The sequence below is a fragment of the Periplaneta americana genome, chromosome 8, assembly GCF_040183065.1.
Source record: "Periplaneta americana isolate PAMFEO1 chromosome 8, P.americana_PAMFEO1_priV1, whole genome shotgun sequence".
NCBI lineage: Eukaryota > Metazoa > Arthropoda > Insecta > Blattodea > Blattidae > Periplaneta > Periplaneta americana.
In genome coordinates, this window is record NC_091124.1 from 137,083,164 (window position 1) to 137,105,105 (window position 21,942).

Here is a 21,942-nt window from a genome sequence, read left to right on the forward strand (position 1 = left end):
CATTTTATACTTTTTTCTCTCTCTATGTAACATTCCAAAGATACTAGTAACAATGTCACAGAAAAATAGAAAGTGTTTTTCTGAAATTTTCTGTATATTTTTTTCAGCCTTCACAATAATAATTTTATATTCAATTCAATATAGAAGTTAGGAACAAAGAATATATATATATATATATATATATATATATATATATATATTCTTTGTTCTTAACTTCTATAATGAATTGTCTAGCTTTCATTAATCAGGCAATCTTTTCGTTCTTTGATTTTTAATGTAACTGTAAATTTAATATGAATTGTAATTTTATTCTTCATATTGTAGTCGTAACCCCCTGGTAGAGGGGCAGAAAAGGCCTGATGGCCTTATCTCTGCCAGAATAAATAAATACTACTAAGTACTAATAAAACTACGGCACTAAAATAAGAGATTAATTATTAGATGCTAGAGTCATGTAGTAGGAAGAAAATTTTTGTTACTTGTCATGAAAGTACTTAATTATGATATTCCCACCATAAATGTCTTTCTCGAAACCATCTTCTTTTGTTTTACTATTAGTTTTGCTGGCTATTTGTTGATGATCCTTTTATAAAAAGACCAAATAATGAATACTGGTAGTAGTAGTATTTGTGGCATCATTAGCAATGTAATCAGTAAACTGTTCCTGACTATAAGTTGTACAAGAAGTAAATATGTTCCCAGTAGTAATGTAGGCTGTGGTAGCTGCATAAGTTATCCCGTAAATGGTTTTTTGTAACATTGCTTTATGTAATAATTTTCTTGAGCAAAAATAATCAATTAGTCAGTTCTTTTCTGTTTATATAACCTATTGACAATGGCTATATATGATTTAATGGCTCAAGTTTCAAGAAAATTGATGCAACAACTGTTTTGTGGACAAAAATATTCATTGTTTATAAAGGATTCTTTTAGTCCTCTCATGTATTCCCAAACCTCTAGTTGCTTTGGAAGGCCCACGAGTATGAAATCTTGTTTTATATTGATGTGGTTCTTTCGGAGACAGTGTACAATCGTATCAGGATAAAATCGCCTGGGATAAATGCGTCCAAAGCTGAAAAATTGGAAAAAGCGCCCAGCGTCGAGCGAATATTCTCAAATCATTAAAATATACATGTAAGGTTTAGGTCTATATATTTTATGAAGATGTAAAACAAGCTGAAAAATTGGAAAAAGCGCCCAGTGTCGAGCGAATATTCTCAAATCATTAAAATATACATGTAAGGTTTAGGTCTATATATTTTATGAAGATGTAAAACAATTCCCAACTTAGAAGATGGTGAAAATTGCAAACGTTTTCAAAATAATTAGTTGAAAATATGAACCGGCAAAAACCTTTTTAATTAACAATGTGATATCTGTAGATCTTAAATGTATAGGAAATTATAATTTCTAATAGTCGAGAAGTGATTATCACATGCGTCCCTTGAGATTACAATAGTGAAGATGAGATAAATCGAATATAAAGAAGTGTAGATTCCGTTCTAGAAACTTAAGCGATAGTATATATCTAATGCAATAATCTTGAACAGAATAGTTATTACAAGAACACTTCAGTTCAGATTTCGAGGAGATATTTCGTGCGATTGTGTCTGTTTCCGAACGATCAGTACATTAGAATGCAATACTTATCAGCATCCAACTCTGGTTATTATACTTCAGAGCATTTCAGGGACTGACTCTGCGCGGATTCAAACTTCTTCGTATTGTCTTGAATCACACTAAAATTAAAACTGTGCTTGACAAGTAAAATCATTCAGCACCAAGTTACATTTCTAATCGTTCATCACAGCGGTACTGTTATTAAAAGTAATGAATGTTGCCTGCTGAGATTTAGATAAATAATCGTTACCTCTTTTTTTTAAGTTAAAAATATTGTACCGTACAGTAATCGGCAAATTCATAGTTTATGAGACTCAAGAGGTACTGACAATATATCTTCCACCGCTAAAAAAAACTGGTACTTCATCGGATTTCCACGCCGAATATCCGTGTAAAAATCTGAAAGAATTCAACCGGAATAATTGTGGACGAAAACAGAATAGAGCAAGTTTTATCGATGCAATCCTGTTTCTCTCCCACAATTCCCCAGAGATTCTTCGTCATTTCTAGTCACCTGTATCAGTACTCACAAAGTAGGAGAAAACTATTTCACTGTGTCTTCTTTCTTATTGATATCGTAAGGCGAACATTTCTCTGGAAAAGTAATCTTCAGAATTGCTGGATTTCCCTCCTGGAGTTTCAACGATATAAAAATACCTCCATGAAATACCAATTCCGAAGCAGTTGTTTTAAACCGAGTGTAATGGGACTTCATTTACCGTCGATAGCTCGAGTAATCCTTGCGAATTCTTTTCTGTCCGAATACTGAGTTTCTCCTGGTATTTTCATTCCTCCATTGCTCCAGTTTCCCAAGCTTCACCTCAACGAAAAATTAAATTGCCTTTTCATCACTAGTGGCGCATATTTACGACACTTCATCCACAGGCGGTGCAGGCGGGTGAGGCGATGGCGGGCGTGGAGGTGTTGCGAAGGGAGAATAATGGCGCGGCATGAGCCCCGGTGGGATGGTTGGCAAGTTTGCCATGGCAAGCAATGCCTCATCATAGCTGGGAGGCGGTGTGCAGTCCCGCGGCGCTACCTCCATGAACTTGTACGCCTGATGTTGGTCGAAGGGTGGTGGGGGCGTGGGACTCAAAGGCAGGCTGGTCCCTGTCTCCGCGCGGTTGGCTGTCGCCGTCGCATCCTGAAACACAATTTTGGGATGCAATTACGTTCCTAAATTTGTTGTAGTCTATTATGAGAACCACACCGAAAACATGTATTTTACAGGGTTGTAATAAATTAATTCAATATATAAATCCCACAAGGGTAGCTGCCCTTTAGTAAGGGTTGCCAAAAACACAGCATACTAAACAAATAAAATAAAAATAAACATTTGCGTTATCACTATTTACGATTTTTATTTCCAAATGGAAGCTACATTTATTCAATAATTATTAGTAATCAAATAGAATATAAAGAAATTTTGGTGTACAGGTGTTTACGTAAAATCTGAACAGAATATTTCATTACGTCTATAGGAATAATTTTCAAAATATTTAAAGGAATTCCAAAAGACTTAAAACATTCAACTGAGAATTTTGGAATTGTTCCCCTTGCTCCGAACAATAGGCCAAATACTTCAATCTGTCCTTGTGTATGATAATAATCTCTAAAGTATTGAATTGTAGGGTCATAGATGGTCTTCTTTTCTTCATGTAGCCTACTGCTACAGGTTGTTCAACTGCAGTTTCAAAGCGCACGGTGGGCTCGATGATAATTGCTCTGTCATTTCTTCTATCAATAGCAATGATGTCAACTCGCAGAGAACTTCCATCTTTTGCAAGGCAGTGGATTTCTTGGTGAATCTCGTAGAAGGAAGGAAGACTTTTAGCCATAAGTTCTCGTATTGCATGGTGTCTAGTATTCCGGATGAGAGTTCCATGTTGGCAGAATCCCAGGATATGGGGTAAGGTTTCTATCTCAGCGCAATGTCTGCACTGGGAGCCATCCTGAGAACGACCTGGCATGGCACGCACGTTCGATACTTGTCCTATCATTTTAATTGCCTCCTTCCATCCCTTGTTTTTATACAACGGTTATCTGGCGTGTATTCCTCAAATAATGCCACATCTCTGCCTTTCTGCTTGAGTGTGCACCATTTTTTGTATTCCTCATCTCGTAATATATTTCTAAGCGTTGTACTAGTTATTTCTTTAGTCACTGCAAGCAATTGTTCTCTTTTTATGCCCAATTTATTAAGACAGTTATTAGCCTCGGCTTCTAGATTTCTTGATGCATTAACATGACAGTTATTGATGGTTTGCAATGTAAGGCAGTTATTATACCGTTGAATGTAAGCTTCCCACGTGGCTCGAAATAATCCCAAGCCTTTAACTTTAGGGGAACTATATATCATGTTATCTGGTATTTCATGCGGCAGATCTAAAATTTGTTTCAAAGAAGATTTCAGGAGCATATCAGTATCCTTTAAAAATACTTTAGGCATCTTATCCAAGGGCGTCGATTGCATTAAATAAATAAGTGAGGGCCATATTGAATAATTAAATATGTTTAATTTTTGATCTGCTCGAAGTAAAGGGGAAGAAACTAATCTCTTTAATCGTTATTGAAAAATTTTCATTATCGAATTTGTATCTAAAATTATTTCATCATTGTAAGTAATTCCTAAATATTTAATGTTTTCATTCTCGTTTATCGACTCAGTATTGAAGTCAGGCTCCAAGTGTACTTTTGTTACAAATGTTTAGTACCTTAGTTTTTTGAACATTTAAATTTAAGCCAATTTCCTGAAATTTATTTCTTGCCATAGTAAATAGGGCTAAAGCACTAATTTAAGTTTTTTTTGCAATTAAAACTGTGTCGTCTGCAAAGTCTAATACACTGAGTTTAGGCAACTGTTCTTGTAAACTATATCCATATTGGTCACTTATCGTGTGCTCCGACAACTCATTTAAAATATGATCCGTTGCCAAGTTGTACAGTTGTGTATTAATTTTGTTATATTCTTCTAAAGATCAACCACTGCAAAATTTAGTGTTGCAACATGGGAATGTAGAGTGCACAACAACGAGCAGAATAGTGGAATTTCATTTTACTAACAAATTATTTAGTCATCGCTGCTCAAAGAAAGTTCACTAACTTTTGCACTGTGTATAAGACATTCATTAATTACATAATATGGGTTTATTCCAATCCATATTCCCACATTTTGTTCATTCACGTACCCGGAGAAGTGGAAGTACACTTCATCAGATACTATGAGACCCGTTCTACAAGTAGATTTGCTAGTTTCAACCTATGGATACCTGAAGTTTATAAGGAAACAGTGGCTTGTGCAGCAAATGCTGCAAACTAAGTTCATTAGACGTTCAAATAAACATTTTAAAGATTTTTTTTCAATGAAGAATATCAGACATCTGAAAGTTATTTGCTTCCATGATAATGAAACATACTCCCTCTGAATGGTTTTTTATGCCAAATACTTTTCTTAAACTTATACACCTTCAGTTTTTTAGTTTGAACGCGAAAACGCAAGTAACAATGTGAGGACGATCAGTCGATTTTTCATGTGGAAGTAAAACAGTAGCCATTTCAGATCATTGCGGATTGTAGGTGAAAGTTAAAAAAAAAAAAAAATGTCAGGTTTGCTATGCTTTCAAACAATAGACATAGCATCTTGGTATAGCTGCTGCATGTTTCGTAAACTACCTTGAAATGTAGAGGTACACACCTGTGGAGTAACGTTAGCGCGTCTGGCCGCGAAACCAGGTGGCCCGGGTTCGATTCCCGGTCGGAGCAAGTTACCTGATTGAGGATTTTCCCTCAACCCAATATGAGCAAATGCTGGGTAACTTTAGGTGCTGGATCCCGGTCTCATTTCACCGGCATTATCACCTTCATCTCCTTCAGACGCTAAATAACCTTAGATGTTGATAAAGAGTCGTAAAATAACCTGCTAAAATAAAAAAAAAATAAATTAAAATGTAGAGGGTAAAACCATTTTATCCTGCTAAGAGATCTTGCTGAAATGATCGGGAGACTACAAAATCTTGTAGACTTCATATTTTATCAGTAAGTAATACCTTTTGGTCTTTCCTTAGGAACTCTAATTTTTGCGCTCTCTCGAGCCAATTCTGAAGAGAATCACGCATATAAATCGACACCACACCGCCATTAAATATATGAAAAAGACCCAACCCCACTTGATTAATAACTACAAAAATATTTTATTTCTAATAACAATATTATTATCTTACGTAAGTTTTATAGTTTTCAATATCATATACTATATAGACGCCACTCAGTAAATTATATAAATCAAGATCTAATTTAAGATATTCTCTATATCTATATCTACTTATATAACCCCAAAACGTTTCACTTTCATATCATCAATATAGCATTAATAGTATAATTAATGAAAATTGTCACACCATGGCATTAACTATAATAATATTTCATTTCTAATGGTAATAATGCCATCAAATCACCTGAAGTTTTGTAGTTTTTAATATCCAATACACAGCTGTACTCAGAAAATTACTCACCACAGAATCAGACCTGTAAATTAATTTTAGTAAGTCTTGAAATTTTTAATAACCAATTTAATTTGAGCTCTAAATATGTCAGCATTCTTGCAGATCATGGCATTCGTGTAATATCGTTTACTGTAGTGTGTGTTTTGTTTCATTCTGAAATGCAATTAGTTAGTGACGACAGATGGATTTTAGAAATTAGGAAAATTATTTTGAAAAATTGACATTTCACTCAAAACTACTATTTTTCTGAAAAAAACTTTGGGTTCCAAGCTTCAGAATGAGGGGCCATTTATTAAAATCCATTCAGCAGTTTTCCCGTAATTTCCATTACCAGTTCAAATTATATATATATATATATATATATATATATATATATATATATATATAGACAAGGTTACATCTTTTCACTGTATTTTGCGCACTGCTTCTTTATTGACATCAACGTCTTGCGATAATTTTCTTGTAAGTTTCATTGGACTCCTTGTGATTGAAGTCCTCACTCTTTCACTGGTTTCTTCATAGCGCAGCTTACAGATCTCCGTTTACCCGTCCATTTAGCACAAGTTACACTTCACTGCTGTGGGATACATATATCGAAAAAATTATTTTCCATAACTCGAAAGAATATGCACGTCCGCCAAACATAATACTGAATATTCTTAGAGCAGCGAAGATTAATTGCTAGAAAAATAATATTCCACTATTGCTGCTCGCTGTTGTGGACTCCGTCTTTCCATGTAACACCACTGAATTTCGCAGTAGTTGGTCTTTGTATTGAATTAAAATGCAATAGAAGAAACACATTAGTACGCACAAAATATTAAATTTAAATTTAGTCATTAATTAATTGTCACCCTGTAATTTATATCTAAGAATTGTGACTGTAAAAAATTAATTTTACATTCGTTCTATGAATTAAATCTTCTCTCCCATACACTACACATTTCAATTTTCTCCATCACATGTCATAGCTGGAGCTAACAATGGATATGTAAGTCTTAATCCTTACAATTCTTTTCCCTGACCGTTAGGGCATTTTCACACTCAATGGTTTTGTTCGTACGGATTCTGGTTCACGTTAACACATTGTTTAAAAAACTTAAAATTGTTTAACGACACGTTAAAAGTGTTAAAATTTTTAAAAAAGGTTATGTACCTTAGACAGACGGTCAGTTTCGACGCCGGTTCTGCGTCATCTTCAGTGTCCCACGAACTACTGATGTTCCTGTTGATCTTGCATACTGCTATTTGCATTCGTCATTTGTAGGGGTGGGGTGTGTTGATCCTGTGGTGGGGGTGGTTGTTTTTGTGCTATGTATCATGATGTCGAATAATGTGTGGGTATTGAACTGTAATTGTGTATTAAGTATATGTTGTGGGTGTGTTATTGTATGTTTGTATATTTGTATTGTTCTAAGATGTTTAACTGTGGACTTTTTGGTGTGATATGTAGAATTTCCATATCTGTTTCTATATTATTGTAGTCATGATTATTGTTCATAATATGTTCTGCGTAATTTGATGTGATGTATGGTTTGGTTATAGCTTCAATGTGTTCTTTATATCTTGTTAGAAAGGTTCTTCCTGTCTGTCCTATGTAAAAATGTGGGCAACTATTGCATTTTAGTTTGTAAACCCCAGTTGAATTATATTTATTTGAATGTTTGATGTGTTTATTTAGATATTTCTGAGTTGTGTTATTTGTTTTGTATGCTATCTTGTATTTTAGTTTTCTGAATGAAGTTGCAATTTTGTATATATTGGTATTGTGATATGTTAATGTTATGTATTTATTTCATGCGGTGTTTGTGTTGGTTTGTTCCGGTTTTTTTTTGCCTTTTTTATGTGTCTATCATGTTAGGGTACATCCATTGTCTTGTGCTATATATTTTATTGTGTTTAGTTCTTCAGTATAGTTGTCATTGTTCATTGGTACTGTATGTTAATTAATCTGTCTGTCACTGTACGGAAAGCTGCATGTTTATGTTGTATGGGATGGTTTGATGAATTGTGTATGTATGTTGAAGTTGTGGTGGGTTTCCTGTATATTTTGAATTCATGTCTATTATTTGTTTTGGTTATGGTGATGCCAAAGAAATTTATAGCTTGGTTATGTTCTGTTTCTATTGTATACTTTAATTTGGGATGTATTTTGTTGAGTTGCTGATGTAGGTTTTCTATTTGTCTTTTGTTTCCATTATATAGGACTATTATGTCATCTACATATCGATGCCAGTACATTATTTTCTCTGCGTGTTTGTTGTTGTCAGTGTTTAGTATGTGTGTTTGTTCTATATTATGAATGAAGGATTACCAATGGGTTCACCTATAGCAAGCATATTAGCTGAAATTTTAACACTTTTAACGTGTCGTTGAACAATGTTAAGTTTTTTGAAAAAAAAATTGTACGGTATTATTCGGTAGATACGAACAGTTCAATTTCACAAGCTACGGGGTTTTTTTTTTTACAGTTATTGACAAACTTGGAAAACTGAAGACTGTAGACAGAGTGACGGTCAACAAACGACTGTTTAAAGCACACGTGAAATCACGTGTGCTACTAGCTTCACGGTGACATCACAGTCTAATATATAGTCACGAAACTCAATACTTACTAAATATGCAAACATAGATAGTTACTCACCACTAGGATCGCTACTATCGCCTCATCACAGACCCTTTCCCCAGCAGACGATAAAATGTATTGTGCTTTCGATTTTAATTAACACCTTCCTTCCACTATTGAAATGTGAAATATATAAGGTTTATATATTATTTTCATAAAGTATATAAGTTATTATATTTTATAAACTCACCTTCCTGGAGCTTTCGGAAGAAGGATAACTCTGACCTCTTTTTCTTACATTATTTATAGTACCACAAACGTCTTCTTGTCCCATATTATTATTCAAATTATTGTATTTTAGCCATTTACAGTTATTACAACCGATAACGAACATTTCACAGTTTACACAACTTTTCACAACAAAACGAAATACGGCACAGTCAATGCCTTTTCGATCTAGACCAGGCCGTAATGTACATATGTTCGGGTTTTCTATTTCGGTGTATGGAGCTCAGCTAACTTTATTGCGTATTATTGCTAAGCTTTATTTAGTGTAATGTGTCCATAAGTTCCATTTACTTCTTGTTGCATAATATGTTGCAGAAATAATTACAAAATGTGTTGTTTTAATGTGAAGAGAATTTTACGTGTTAATATAATCTGTTCGCATCAACATTTTAAGTTTAGAATGGAAGCTATTTTGAGGTTCAATAAAAACGAATTTATATTGTGATTTTAATTTAGCACATCTACCTTTCTTAACTGTAGACAGAAAATTTACCATACCACTCCTATTAAATTAGTGTACGTACGATTGTGTTACTTCGTCTCTTAGGTAGTAGATAAATACAATAATTCAGTACTCAATTGAGGGGCTTAGAACAAAAATCAGGTAAGTGACATTATTAAAAAAAATGAGGTAAGTGCGTGTTGTGATAGCCCAAAAGGATGTTTCTTAGGGATAAAATCGGGTAAGTGATCACACTGTGCAGTGCTGCTATATGGGCATAATTTCACCAAACTAATGTATAATATTTCATTGCATGTAGAACTTTAACTGTAATTTCCTCAAAACTAGGTTTCCGTCGCTTACCTGCTTTTTGTTCTAAGCCCTTCAATTGTAGTATTAAAATACAGACAAATAGAATGTGCCGGGTGTCATGCATTATGTTTAATTATAATGTATAATTGTGAATATAGGAATATGAGTTAAATATAGTAAATATAACCTATAATATCCATATGACATAACATACATATGTAGTGGCAGGGCATTGGAGGCCACTACCATTAGACAGAAAGGGACAACTGGTACAGTAAACATAACCCATAATTTCAACATATCTAAATATTCGTGCTGTGCAACTGAAAATGATTGAATCGTGCATAAATGAATGTAAAAGAATTTCGCAATATTTAATCGAAATAAAGGCAGGTATTACACATACGAACAACGTAATTTTCACACCAAAAATAATATTACACCTTAACTCGCAAGGAATTATGTCTGAAGTGTCCCCTAATCATTGTTTTAAATTTTATTAATGCAATTACACTACATTTTAGAGAAATATATGTTACTCTTTATGCATTCCAATTAATTTATATGGTTGAAACGCCGCCCTAAGTGATCGGGTTAAGCGAGTCACATGGTCTGCATTACGGCCTGTATTAGATCACGATCAAAGAGTTTGTAATACTTACTAGAGATACATACCTGTGAGTGGCAGACAAGAAAAATGTCACAAATTGAATCGGCTAATATCCGCCATTAAAGGGAGTGTTTTCGGCGCGAAATTCGAAAACAGTAGGCCCTACCACAATACATTGATGTAGCCTGGTGAGAAACACTGTTTTAAACATCTTTTACAAAGATGAATCATGATGAAATAAAAATGAATGGCAGAGGAGCCCAATATTTATTAAAGTATTACAATGATTCATCTTTGGCGATATTCAAAAAAATAAATTAAATGACCCATATACACTCGGGATAAGTATATGAAATACTGAATAATGCCAATGTCAACATTAATTTTCAGTATTACTAGTATTGTTTTAAGGACATAATAATAGATATTTACTGTAATATTTAAAATGATCTATATTTCAGTCCTTTCATGCAAAGGAAGAGGAAGGTATATGGTGCTTAGAAAATATTTAGTGGTGAAATATGAGATCATAAAAATTCTGGAAACTGATTTAAAATATAATGAGAATAAATTTTATCATAAAATAATCTATTCATTGTGTAGTTGATGACCATCAAGTTAGAGGTCAGTACAGACTTTTTAATACAATTAGTAGCGCTAATAGTAAGCCTAGGAGTAGTGGTAATAGTAGACCTAGTAGTAGTGGTAATAGTAGGCCTAGTAGTAGTAGTAATAGTAGGCCTAGTAGTAGTGGTAATAATAGACCTAGTAGTAGTGGTAATAATAGGCCTAGTAGTAGTGGAAATAGGCCTAACAGTAATGGTAATAGGAGGCCTAGTTTTGGTAGTATTAGTAGGCCTAGTAGTAGTGGTAATATTAGGTCTAGTAGTAGTGGTAATAACAGACCTAGTAGTAGTGTAATAGTAGGCCTAGTAGTAGTGGTATAATAGATCTAGCAGTACTGTTAATAATAGACCTAGTAGTAGTGGTAATAATAGCCCTAGTAGTCGTGGTAATAGTAGGCGTAGTAGTAGTAGTAGTAGTAGTAGTAGGAGTAGTAGTAGCGGTAATAGTAGGCGTAGTATAGTGGTAATAGTAGGTCTAGTTTTTGTGGCAATAGTAGACCTAGTAGTAGTGGCAATAGTAGGCCTAGTATTAGTGGTAATAGTAGGCCTAGTAGTAGTGGTAATATTAGGCCTAGTATTAGTGGTAGTAGTAGGCCTAGTTTTTGTGGTAATAGTAGACCTAGTAGTAGTGGTAATAATAGGCCTAGTTTTTGTGGTAATAGTAGGCCTAGTAGTAATGGTAATAATAGGTCTAGTAGTAGTGGTAGTAGTAGGCCTAGTTTTTGTGGTAATAGTAGGCCTAGTAGTAGTGGCAATAGTAGGCCTAGTTTTTGTGATAATAATAGGCCTAGTAGTAATGGTAATAATAGGCCTAGTAGTGATGGTAATAATAGGCCTAGTAGTAGTGGTAATAGTAGGCCTAGTTTGGTGGTATTAGTAGGCCTAGTAGTAGTTAGTAGTAGTGGTAATAATAGACCTAGTGGTAGTGATAATAGTAGGCCTAGTAGTAGTGGTCATAGTAGATCTAGTAGTAGTGGTAATAATAGGCCTAGCCAGGCCATAAGCTATATTTTCACTAATTTCTTTGCATTTAATACAACCAAAAACTTGAAGTACATACTGTACAATACGGAAATTACATGATTAGCCTAATTCATTTATTGTGAAACAAAACTGTTTTAGACAGATATAGTCTGAGGATTTTCTTATGCACTCTGCTATTATAATCCACTGTAATATGATGGCACCTAACCCTTACATACATTGTTGAAACCAACCTTATAAACCTGATTAATGTGTTTCTGGAAAAACTTTATCCAAGAAGTATTCAGACATTCTGTAAACACGTTCAAAGGAGGAATTGCATTTGGAACATTCTTCCAAATATTAAGATATGCATGCTCTCCTGAGCATCCTACAATAGTAGCTATGATCGAACAATCATTTTCGGCGCAGTATTTCATCATTTTCTTATTATTTCCCTACAAGTGTACTTATATTTATTCGTACTCCTCAACAAGCATGAACTGCTCGCACTCCCGGCGAAGCATCAACTCCCTTTAATGGCGGCCGAACAGCGGTTCAATTTTGTACGCGAAACTAGCGCCGTTGGTGTCTCTAGTTATATATTACAAACTCTTTGATCACGATGGCAGTGACACAGTCTATTGTTCCTAGTACTCACAGCGCTCCAAGCGGCTAGCAACTATCGCGAGAAATGCAACTCGTTGGCAAAAAATCAACCCAAGCTTCGTGACTGTATACAGTAGACTGTGGTGACATCCCGATGCCATATTGTATAATGATTGTTCACGGCTGCAACACGGTACCGTACAATATCCGTCTCGTCTCGAAGCTTGCATGTATTTCCTTGTTTCACTACAGACAATATACGGAATAAAACCATATGAACAAATCCATTGTGTGTGAAACTGCCCTTAGAGGTAACATCCTTACGATTCTTTACGAGTCTTTTACGTAGTCGTTAGAGGCACAGTATCTAGCGTCCATCTCTCACTGCTATAACTCCATTGAACTCTAAGCTTCACAACTGGAACAGACTCTAGCGTTCAGACGGCTGGGGCTGAAGCGGAAAATGAAAGAGATACTTTAAGTATCGCCGTCTATGTCTGCAGCATGTTGTCTTATTGAATATGTCTGTGTGGTCTTGTGTGAACTTAAATTTACATTCTCCGATTTATTTTTTTCGGCTAAATGAAACTCAATTACTTAAAATTGAAGATTGGTTGCAACAACTTGCAAGATAAAGCAATCAAACGACATTTTGACGCGCAAGTATACACTAGTAACTTATATTTTATTTTTTACTAATGGCGGGTATTTGACTGTTCGTTATTCACCCAATAACTTAAAATTATTGATGAGTTCATTCTCATTTTAACATAATATATGGGCCTACGCATCATTTGTAGTATTGAATTTAATGTTTCGAAACACTATTGTGACATTATGTGTAAAATGAATCACTAAGTGCATAGCAAAATATACACAACCTTATTTTGATACAGTTAAAATTTATTAGTCCTACTGCATATGTTTTAAGCACGTTTTACCATGTAAAATTTTGTTTATTGGACATTTTAAGGTAAATATTCAGTAAATATAAGCTTAGATAATATTCTATCAAATAATAAACATCAACAAAGTTACCGATGTAACTTAGGCGGTAGCGCATTTGCCTGATGATTCTGTGTTGAGCTCAGTCGATTCCTGTTTGGGATGATTACCTGGTTGAGTGTTTTCTGAAGTTTTCCTCAACTGTAAGCAAATGTAAGGTAATCTATGGCGAATGCTCGGTCTTATCTTGCCAAATATCATCTCCCCATCACCAATTTCACCGACACTAAATAGTCCATTATTTGATAGAGCGTTATTAAATAACCAATTAAAAAATAAACATCGTGTTCTGAATATATTTTTGTCAACATTTTCAAAAGACAAAATTCATGGCATGAGTGGTATCAGTTTCATTTTAAAATAAGATTTATTAGCAAGTAAAATAATGTATTATTAGTGGATGCGAATATAAACAGTAATATCGCACTTTTTTCACTGTGGTGGAGTTATTTATTAAGTTTAAAAAAAGTTGAAAATGCTAGAGATTAAAATAGACCTAACTTTTGAAACATTAGCAGGGTAATGAAGCTATCAACTTCTAAGGGAGTAGCATTAGCCTATATTTGTATAAAAATTGGAGATTTATCCTTCGAAGAGGTGGAAAAACTCAAATATCTTGGAGCAACAGTAACAAATATAAATGACACTCGGGAGGAAATTAAACGCAGAATAAATATGTGAAATGCCTGTTATTATTCGGTTGAGAAGCTTTTGTCATCTAGTCTACTGTCAAAAAATCTGAAAGTCAGAATTTATAAAACAGTTATATTACCGGTTGTTCTGTATGGCTGTGAAACTTGGACTCTCACTTTCAGAGAGGAACAGAGATTAAGGATGTTTAAGAATAAGGTTCTTAGGAAAATATTTGGGGCTAAGAGGGATGAGGTTACAGGAGAATGGAGAAAGTTACACAACGCAGAGCTGCACACGTTGTATTCTTCACCTGACATAATTAGGAACATTAAATCCAGACGTTTGAGATGGGCAGAGCATGTAGCACGTATGGGCGAATCCAGGAATGCATATAGAGTGGTAGTTAGGAGGCCGGAGGGAAAAAGATCTTTGGGGAGGCCGAGACGTAGATGGGAAGATAATATTAAAATGGATTTGAGGGAGGTGGGATATAATGGTAGAGACTGGATTAATCTTTCTCAGGATAGGGACCAATGGCGGGCTTAAGTGACGGCGGCAATGAACCTCCGGGTTCCTTAAAAAGCCACTAAGTAAATATAGAGTAGGGTAAAGGTGCCTAATTCCGTGATACCCCTAATCCCGTGATAAAATTTCAATTTACTACCATTGAGTTGTGGTCTCTGACTTTTAAGTTTTGAAATATATAACAGATGCCAGGAGATGTCTTCTTTTCAATTTTATTGACTACTCGCCTTTTGAATAGAAGCAGTCGACTGCAGAAGCTTTTGTTCAGTGAAAGGTGGTTGACCAGTAAGTTTTTCTTTCTCTTGTGACCGCTCCTGAAGAAACATTTTATATTTGAGGTGAGAATTAATATAGAATTATAAAAATGATATATTACTGTGGATTTTAGTCAGCTGAATCAATGTGTACGATTATTTAAACATTATGAGACAATAACAATGCTCCAGGAGCTTTCCCATTTTCGGATTTATTTTCATATTTCTCCTTCCTGGCTCACTCGACCAGTGATGCCAACGCTAAATATGAAAGAAAATGGTTCGTGGAAATAATAATAGAATTAAGTTACAGAAAACATTAATTATAATAAAATTATAATAAAATAATAGGCATATATTTAACTTAATTACTGCTGTTGTTAGGAATATAAATAATGAGAAATAATTGTTGTTATAATTCAATTTATTCAAATTTAATTTTGTATTGAATTTAACTTTCAGTTTATTTTGTTTATAAAATATTAATATGTAATATATATTCCTGTAGTTACACAAGTATTTTCTATGAAATTTGGGCTTTTTTCTATGTTGTAATTTCTTGCTTAATCCATATTAAAACAATATGCCATGACTTTAATGTGTTTTTCCAAATACACGTTTGTTTTCTGAGCAGTTAATGAGGATTATTTTAATATCACGGAATTAGGATATCACTCACGGAATTAGGAAACCACTATCACGGAATTTGGATCCCTGTCACGGATTTTGGAGCCACTGTATAACAATGAAGAATCATAATATTATATACCAAACTTGTAAAACTGTTGACACTGAATGTTGTAAAACCTGTAGCTAAAGGTCCAAATAACGTCATTTAGGTGTTATTTCAAAACTTTTATTACAATTTTGGCATAAATGAGTCATTCCACGTCAAATCGCACAAAATTATACAAATTTTGACCTTCATATTTCTGATTGCGTTTATATATTTTTACCAACTCTATGGGTCTAATAAACCAACAAGTGTACTTTTATTTCCTCCTAAGTCCACATGTTTTTAAAGTATTGCATGTTAAAATTCGTTAAAAATGTCGCACAATCCAAAATTTAAAGCGTCATATTTCCGAGGATATTTATGTTAAAATTAAAAAAAAAATGCAATTAAAAGCTTAAAGTACTGTCTTTTGTTAAATATTTACTAACTAATTTTAATATAATTATTACAAATATTTTCTTATGATTCAATTTTTAAAAGTTAGATATCAATGTGAAATAGCCGTATTAAAAACCTAAAAAAAAAAATGCCTACTAGGTGCACTGAAGTATTCTTAATAATTCCAGAAAAAATCACAATGGGATCTCCAATAGTTCAATGGAATTTAATTACTTACGACGCAATGTGTAGCGGTCGGTGCAGCAGCAGTGGACGGGAAGCGTAGAAGCGCGCTGGGAGGTTTATCGGCGCTGGATGATCGACTGAACGTTGCAAGATTACACAGTAGGGATCAAGTCACTCGAGAAAACACTGCTAATTTAATTATTATGATATCCTCAAATATTTGTACATTATGCTTTTTAAACGCTTGTTTTCATTCGCACTACACTTTAAATTTTCATTCGCTTACCTTCTTTCTTGAAAGAAAATTGACTTACTAGGCCTAAATCTTCAGTTTTTGACAACGGAATGAAAGAAAGTAATTTTAATGTACCAGTTATTGGTTTTAGATTGTGGTATCTGGCCTGCAAATTTTCAGTGTGGTTTTTGTGCTTATTCAATGGACAAAATATAAATGACACTTTAGAAATGTTTTTTGTGACCAATCAAACAGTTTTTTTTCTTGATGTTGTTTTATAGGATCTTGTATAGGCTGCTCTCGTTGCAAGTCTTTTAACAGTTCCTCCAATGCCACCACATGGACTTTTACCATGCGACGTTGCAAAGAAGTGTTATTCAGCACTTATTCCATAATCGTGTTCATGTAAGCAATTATTTTTAAAATTCTTTTTGTTTTTGTATTGTTAACTTGATCCATCGGAGAAGTAGGGAAGGAAGGGTATTGGCGCTCACCTAAGGAAAAACATTATTTCTTTTCAAAACAATGGTCAATCATAATACTTTATTCACAAAAAGCAGACATGAACTAGATTTCTTTACATCTGAAATAGTATTACTTAAGAAAGTATTATATTTAGGGAACTATTAGGAAAACAATGAAAATGGGTAATGAGCGGTATTGCCCGACACTGTAGGGCAATGGCGCTCAACATAGTAAATAACATTCACGCGTATTTAGGTGCAGTGATCGCATTTATAATTATGTGATGGATCAACCCCACTGCATTCCTTGTGTATCTAGTTTGCACACACAATACACCGAAACCACACTTCACCATCTTCACCGAATTCTTCACACACAGCGCAAATCTCTTCTACTTCCTGAGGAAGTGTGTTTGGATTAATGTCATCTAATTCATCATCGTCACACAAATCATCTTCATCCAGTTCATCTTCTGACGTACTTTCTTATAACTTTCTTTTTGGTTTTTTAATTTTCTTTGCCCTGATCTTTGATAAAGGAGCAATGGTTGATTTTGGTTTTTCAGACTTCTTAGTCTTACGTTTGTCAGCTCTGCGCTTCTCTAAGACTTCTAGTTTTTCCTTCATCGGTGATCCTGTAAGTATCTCAGAATGCTGTTTGGTATTGCCGGATCTTCTTTTACTGGTGGTTTTTGAGGGGCCAGGAATAGGTGATATTTGGGTGATTGGTATTGATTTTCTATTTTGATTTGTTTCTAATGCAGAAGGATGCGATGGAATTTCTTGAGAGGTCGTCGGCTGTATAGAAGATATTGTGAGTAAATTCTTGTGACATATTGGCTTCACACTAGTTGCTGACTTGTTCCTTCAATCTGATTATCGTCGTCAATCAATGAAAGAACTGAACCTTCTCCTGGTGGGCTCAAATTCATTGCAGCCATAAAATCTTCATCTGAGTAAACATTTCGGTTCAAGGGCCAAATGCCATTTCTTTTGAATCCATTGGTCGCTTTTTCCACAGAAGAAACTCTACCATATGCTTGATTGAAAAGCTTTGCAATGTCGTATGGAGTGATTTTTTCAGCTGCATGAGTCTTCAAGAAAGTTTCGCATTCTTTGTTGAACGTTGATTTTAATGGTCCACAGAAGGTGAGGTCAAGGGGCTGCAATCTGTAGGAGATAATATATATATATAATATAAGGAGAAAATGGTTATCGATGGAAGCACTAGTTTCCTTTGCAAAGTGTTCTAACCAGACAGTGAAAAGTTCAGACGTCATCCACCCATTTTTAGAGCACTTGTACAGTGCTCCTGTAGGTCCATCACACTGTAGCTGAGGTGACATTCGTTGGCGCGGGAAGATAAACATCGGGGGAATGTAGTCTCCTGCAGCACTAACTGCACAACAGACCGTAATATTCTTGCCCCTCTCCCAGCTGATAATGGTGCCAACTTGTTTCGTCCCTTTAGATGCAATAATGCGCGAAGTAGTATGGACAGTTGAGACCTCCGTCTCGTCTACATTGTAGATCCTCCTGGCTGGAAAGTTGAATTTTGAAAACAGTGACTCAAGTTTGCTATAGACTCGTTGAATTTCATCCATATTAAATGCCAGAATACGGTTAACGCTTTTTGCTTCAGGTTTCCTTAAGCTCAATTTTGGATGCCGTCTTAGGAAACCCTAAAACCAATCTTTTCCAGCTTCCCTTTTGTCTCTGGAAAAGTTGTTTTTTAATGTCATGTTTTTCTGCATATTCAAAAACTATCTTTTTGAGTTCAGAAGCTGTAATACCAAAGTATAATCTAGAAATCGTGAAAACATACTCTTGAGTTTCATTTTCTTGTTCCTCACTGAAAACATATTTTGCACCTAAAGAGGGGCCATAAGGCTTTCCCACTTTACTCTGTCCTTAAGTGTGCTGAAAGGGATATTGAATTGCCGAGGTGCTTGTCAAATTGATGTTCCTGAAGAAACTGTTCTAAAAGCTGTTTTCATGGTCTCCATTGTCCACGCTACCTTATTTGTACACCTTTGTCTTTTTTCGGCATCTGTTAATAGTCGAATTACGAAGTTAATTAATAATAGAATAAATAGAGACATCGCACGTCGTTAAAATAGGAAGCATAATGATATTTAACATATTGAATGCTTTTATTGCAGCAATATGAGAATATAGGCTTAAATGGACTATTTTCTACAAGGAAATAACCTCAGCTGGAGGGTAATACCGCTCACTTGAGCGCCACAACCCTCCGTAGCAATATTGAAATTCTTAACATGTAGCGACGAAAGAAGCTTATTACAGATGTTTATAAATATATCAATGTGAAGCTGACTTTATCCCCTACATAAACATATTAATTGTTAATAATGTAAAAGGATATTTGTTCACATACCTTCAGTTTGAAATATGCGTGTTCTTATAACAAAATACTAACAAAAATATTCTCGCTTACAACAACTAAATGTGCTTTCCACCGGTAACCGTTCAACTACTATGCACCTAGTACAGTGTCCGCAAAATAGCATCACCTCCTGAGCTCTTCAAAATTTAAACCAAGCAGATATATTAGCATGAGCGCGATTGCCCTCTGAGCGGTACAACCCTCCGTTCCCCTAAATGATTTTTTTTCATATCGTTGAATTCTTGCTTTAAGAAATTGATTGCTTCGGATTGAAAACAATGAAAGGAATCGGTGTCATGTTTCATGCTTTCTAAGATGACGACTATATCGTCGCTTAAGAACCAATACCGCGTAACTGACAAAATGTAAATTTTACAGGAGAAGGAAAAAACCGAATAAAAACCATAAAAATAACGCAATAGTCTTGAAAAGTGGTGTATGGCTATGAAATAGCTTAACTAATTTGTAACTAAGTGAAAATTGATGATCATGGCCGTAGACATTTGGCCATGTCACTTACGCGGTATTGGAACTCTGCCGTTGACTACATTTTGTTGGTTACGCGGTATTGTGAGACAACTTTAGCAGCTTCAGGACACATGCTGACAAGCGTTTTCTTTGCGTGAAAACTGCCTTCTGGAAATATTATTCGTGCTGTTGTATATGTCAATGTGTTATCTGAATTGTTGTCCTACCATCTGACTTGAGGTCAAGGTCGGTAGGCTGTAGCTTGGATCAGCACTAGATTACGTTCCAGACAATGATTGCTGCATTCTTAGTCAGTCAAATGCTGAAACTATGGGAAAGGAAAAAGAAGACACAGTTCAATGTTTATTTTTATAATAATAGTAATAATAATAATAATAATAATAATAATAATAATAATAATAATAATAATAATAACAACAACAATAATAATGATAATCTAATACCAGGTACTTTATTTTCACACTACGTATTTGAATAGATAAGTGGAATTGTTACTAAAACGTTGCTGACAAGTATAATTTTATAAAAATAATGAATATTATTATTATTATTATTATTATTATTATTATTATAATTATTATTATTATTATTTTCACACTACGTATTTGAATAGATAAGTAGAATTGTTACTAAAACGTTGCTGACAATTATAATTTTATAATAAATAATAATAATAATAATAATAATAATTATTATTATTATTATTATTATTATTATTATTATTATTATTATTGACTGACTTGTGAATAATGAAAAGAAAATCATATAAAAATATAATAATGATAATTTTTCAGGTACAATATTCGTTAAACACAATAAGGAAATAATTATAGGCCTATGCTGAAATCGCAAAAAGTAATCCTTGAGAAACCCTTGTGTGGAATACTATCATAAAACTATGGCACAATCGGTTCTATATACAATAAAATGACGGTAATTTAGCCAGGCTGCTAATGCTATTTTTTTTCTGTGCTTTTGCATGAGAACATGACTTTTTTTTTTTACTGAAGGGACGCCACCAGTACTATTAGCTAACCAATATCGCACAGTTCATTCTTTAATTCCCAAAGTACACAGAAACATCTTTTTGCAAACCTGAATTTTTTTCTCATCAACTTTCAGGTTATAGACAAATGTTCTCTTTCTTCTCGATTCAGAATTTGTACTGCCAGGTCTTTTCGTAGGAGTGAAATCCACAAGATATGATACGTAAACGGTCCTCTGTTCCCAAGTCATAGTTTTCCAGAATGCCTGAAAGATGTGTCTTCTTTCATTAGAAATTAAATTACAGCCCCTTACTTTCGAATTTTGGCACATTTTATAACTACACTCTGGCTCCAAATTCCTTGCATCTCTTTCCGTATCATGTGTCACTTTGCCATCTTTCGATCTCTTGTAGCTAAGATAAGCTTCCTCTTCCATTATAAGCTTTCTATTTTTCATTTTCTTCCACTTACCCTTTTGTGGCTTTGAACTTCTTTTTCTTTTCTGTCAAATTTCCATGAAACGCTTGTAGATTCTTCTCTTTACCTTTTTCTGATGAATGTAAAGATGTAGAATAAGTAGCAATCACGAATTCTTCGGGGTCGTCTACATCTGATGACGCATCCGAAATTTGGTGTAGATCCTTCGTTGATGGGGTATTGTCTTCAATTTCTGTCCTATGCTATTTATAGCGGTATTATTTTAATATTATTGCTTTAAATCATACCAGACTGCATAATACGATCATAACCTTACTGATAACACTGGACGGATAATCCCTGATCTGCAGCAGCCCATTTTCAGAAGAACGGTTTTCTTTTGCATTTGAATTATGAGGCAGTGCACCTACGAATAAGATGAGATTACTAGTGTTTATAAATGTGATATAAATGGCTTAAAACATGTGTAGTAATATTATCATCAATTTAGATCTTCCTCCTATCGGAGGAAATGGAAGGAACCAAGCTCAGCACCACTGAATGTAGCGCAAATTATTCGTGATTATTTATATTAAGTACTTGAATTAAGTTTTCTGTTATGATTCCGTAACTGAAGAAAAATAAACGTTTAATAACTGTGATATTTCTTATGCCATACCTTCGTTAAT

General features: G+C 34.3%; 1 protein-coding gene across 1 annotated transcript in view; it reads right to left on the reverse strand.

The window, feature by feature from the left end:
* Nucleotides 1-1,135: 1,135 nt before the first annotated feature.
* Nucleotides 1,136-21,942, reverse strand: part of LOC138705087 (uncharacterized) — a 120,615-nt gene continuing 99,808 nt past the window's right edge. Inside the window, exon 3 of the mRNA XM_069833704.1 lies at nucleotides 1,136-2,764. Coding sequence (XP_069689805.1) covers nucleotides 2,486-2,764 — 279 coding nt within the window. The 3' untranslated portion in view covers nucleotides 1,136-2,485. The remainder of the gene's footprint in view (nucleotides 2,765-21,942) is intronic.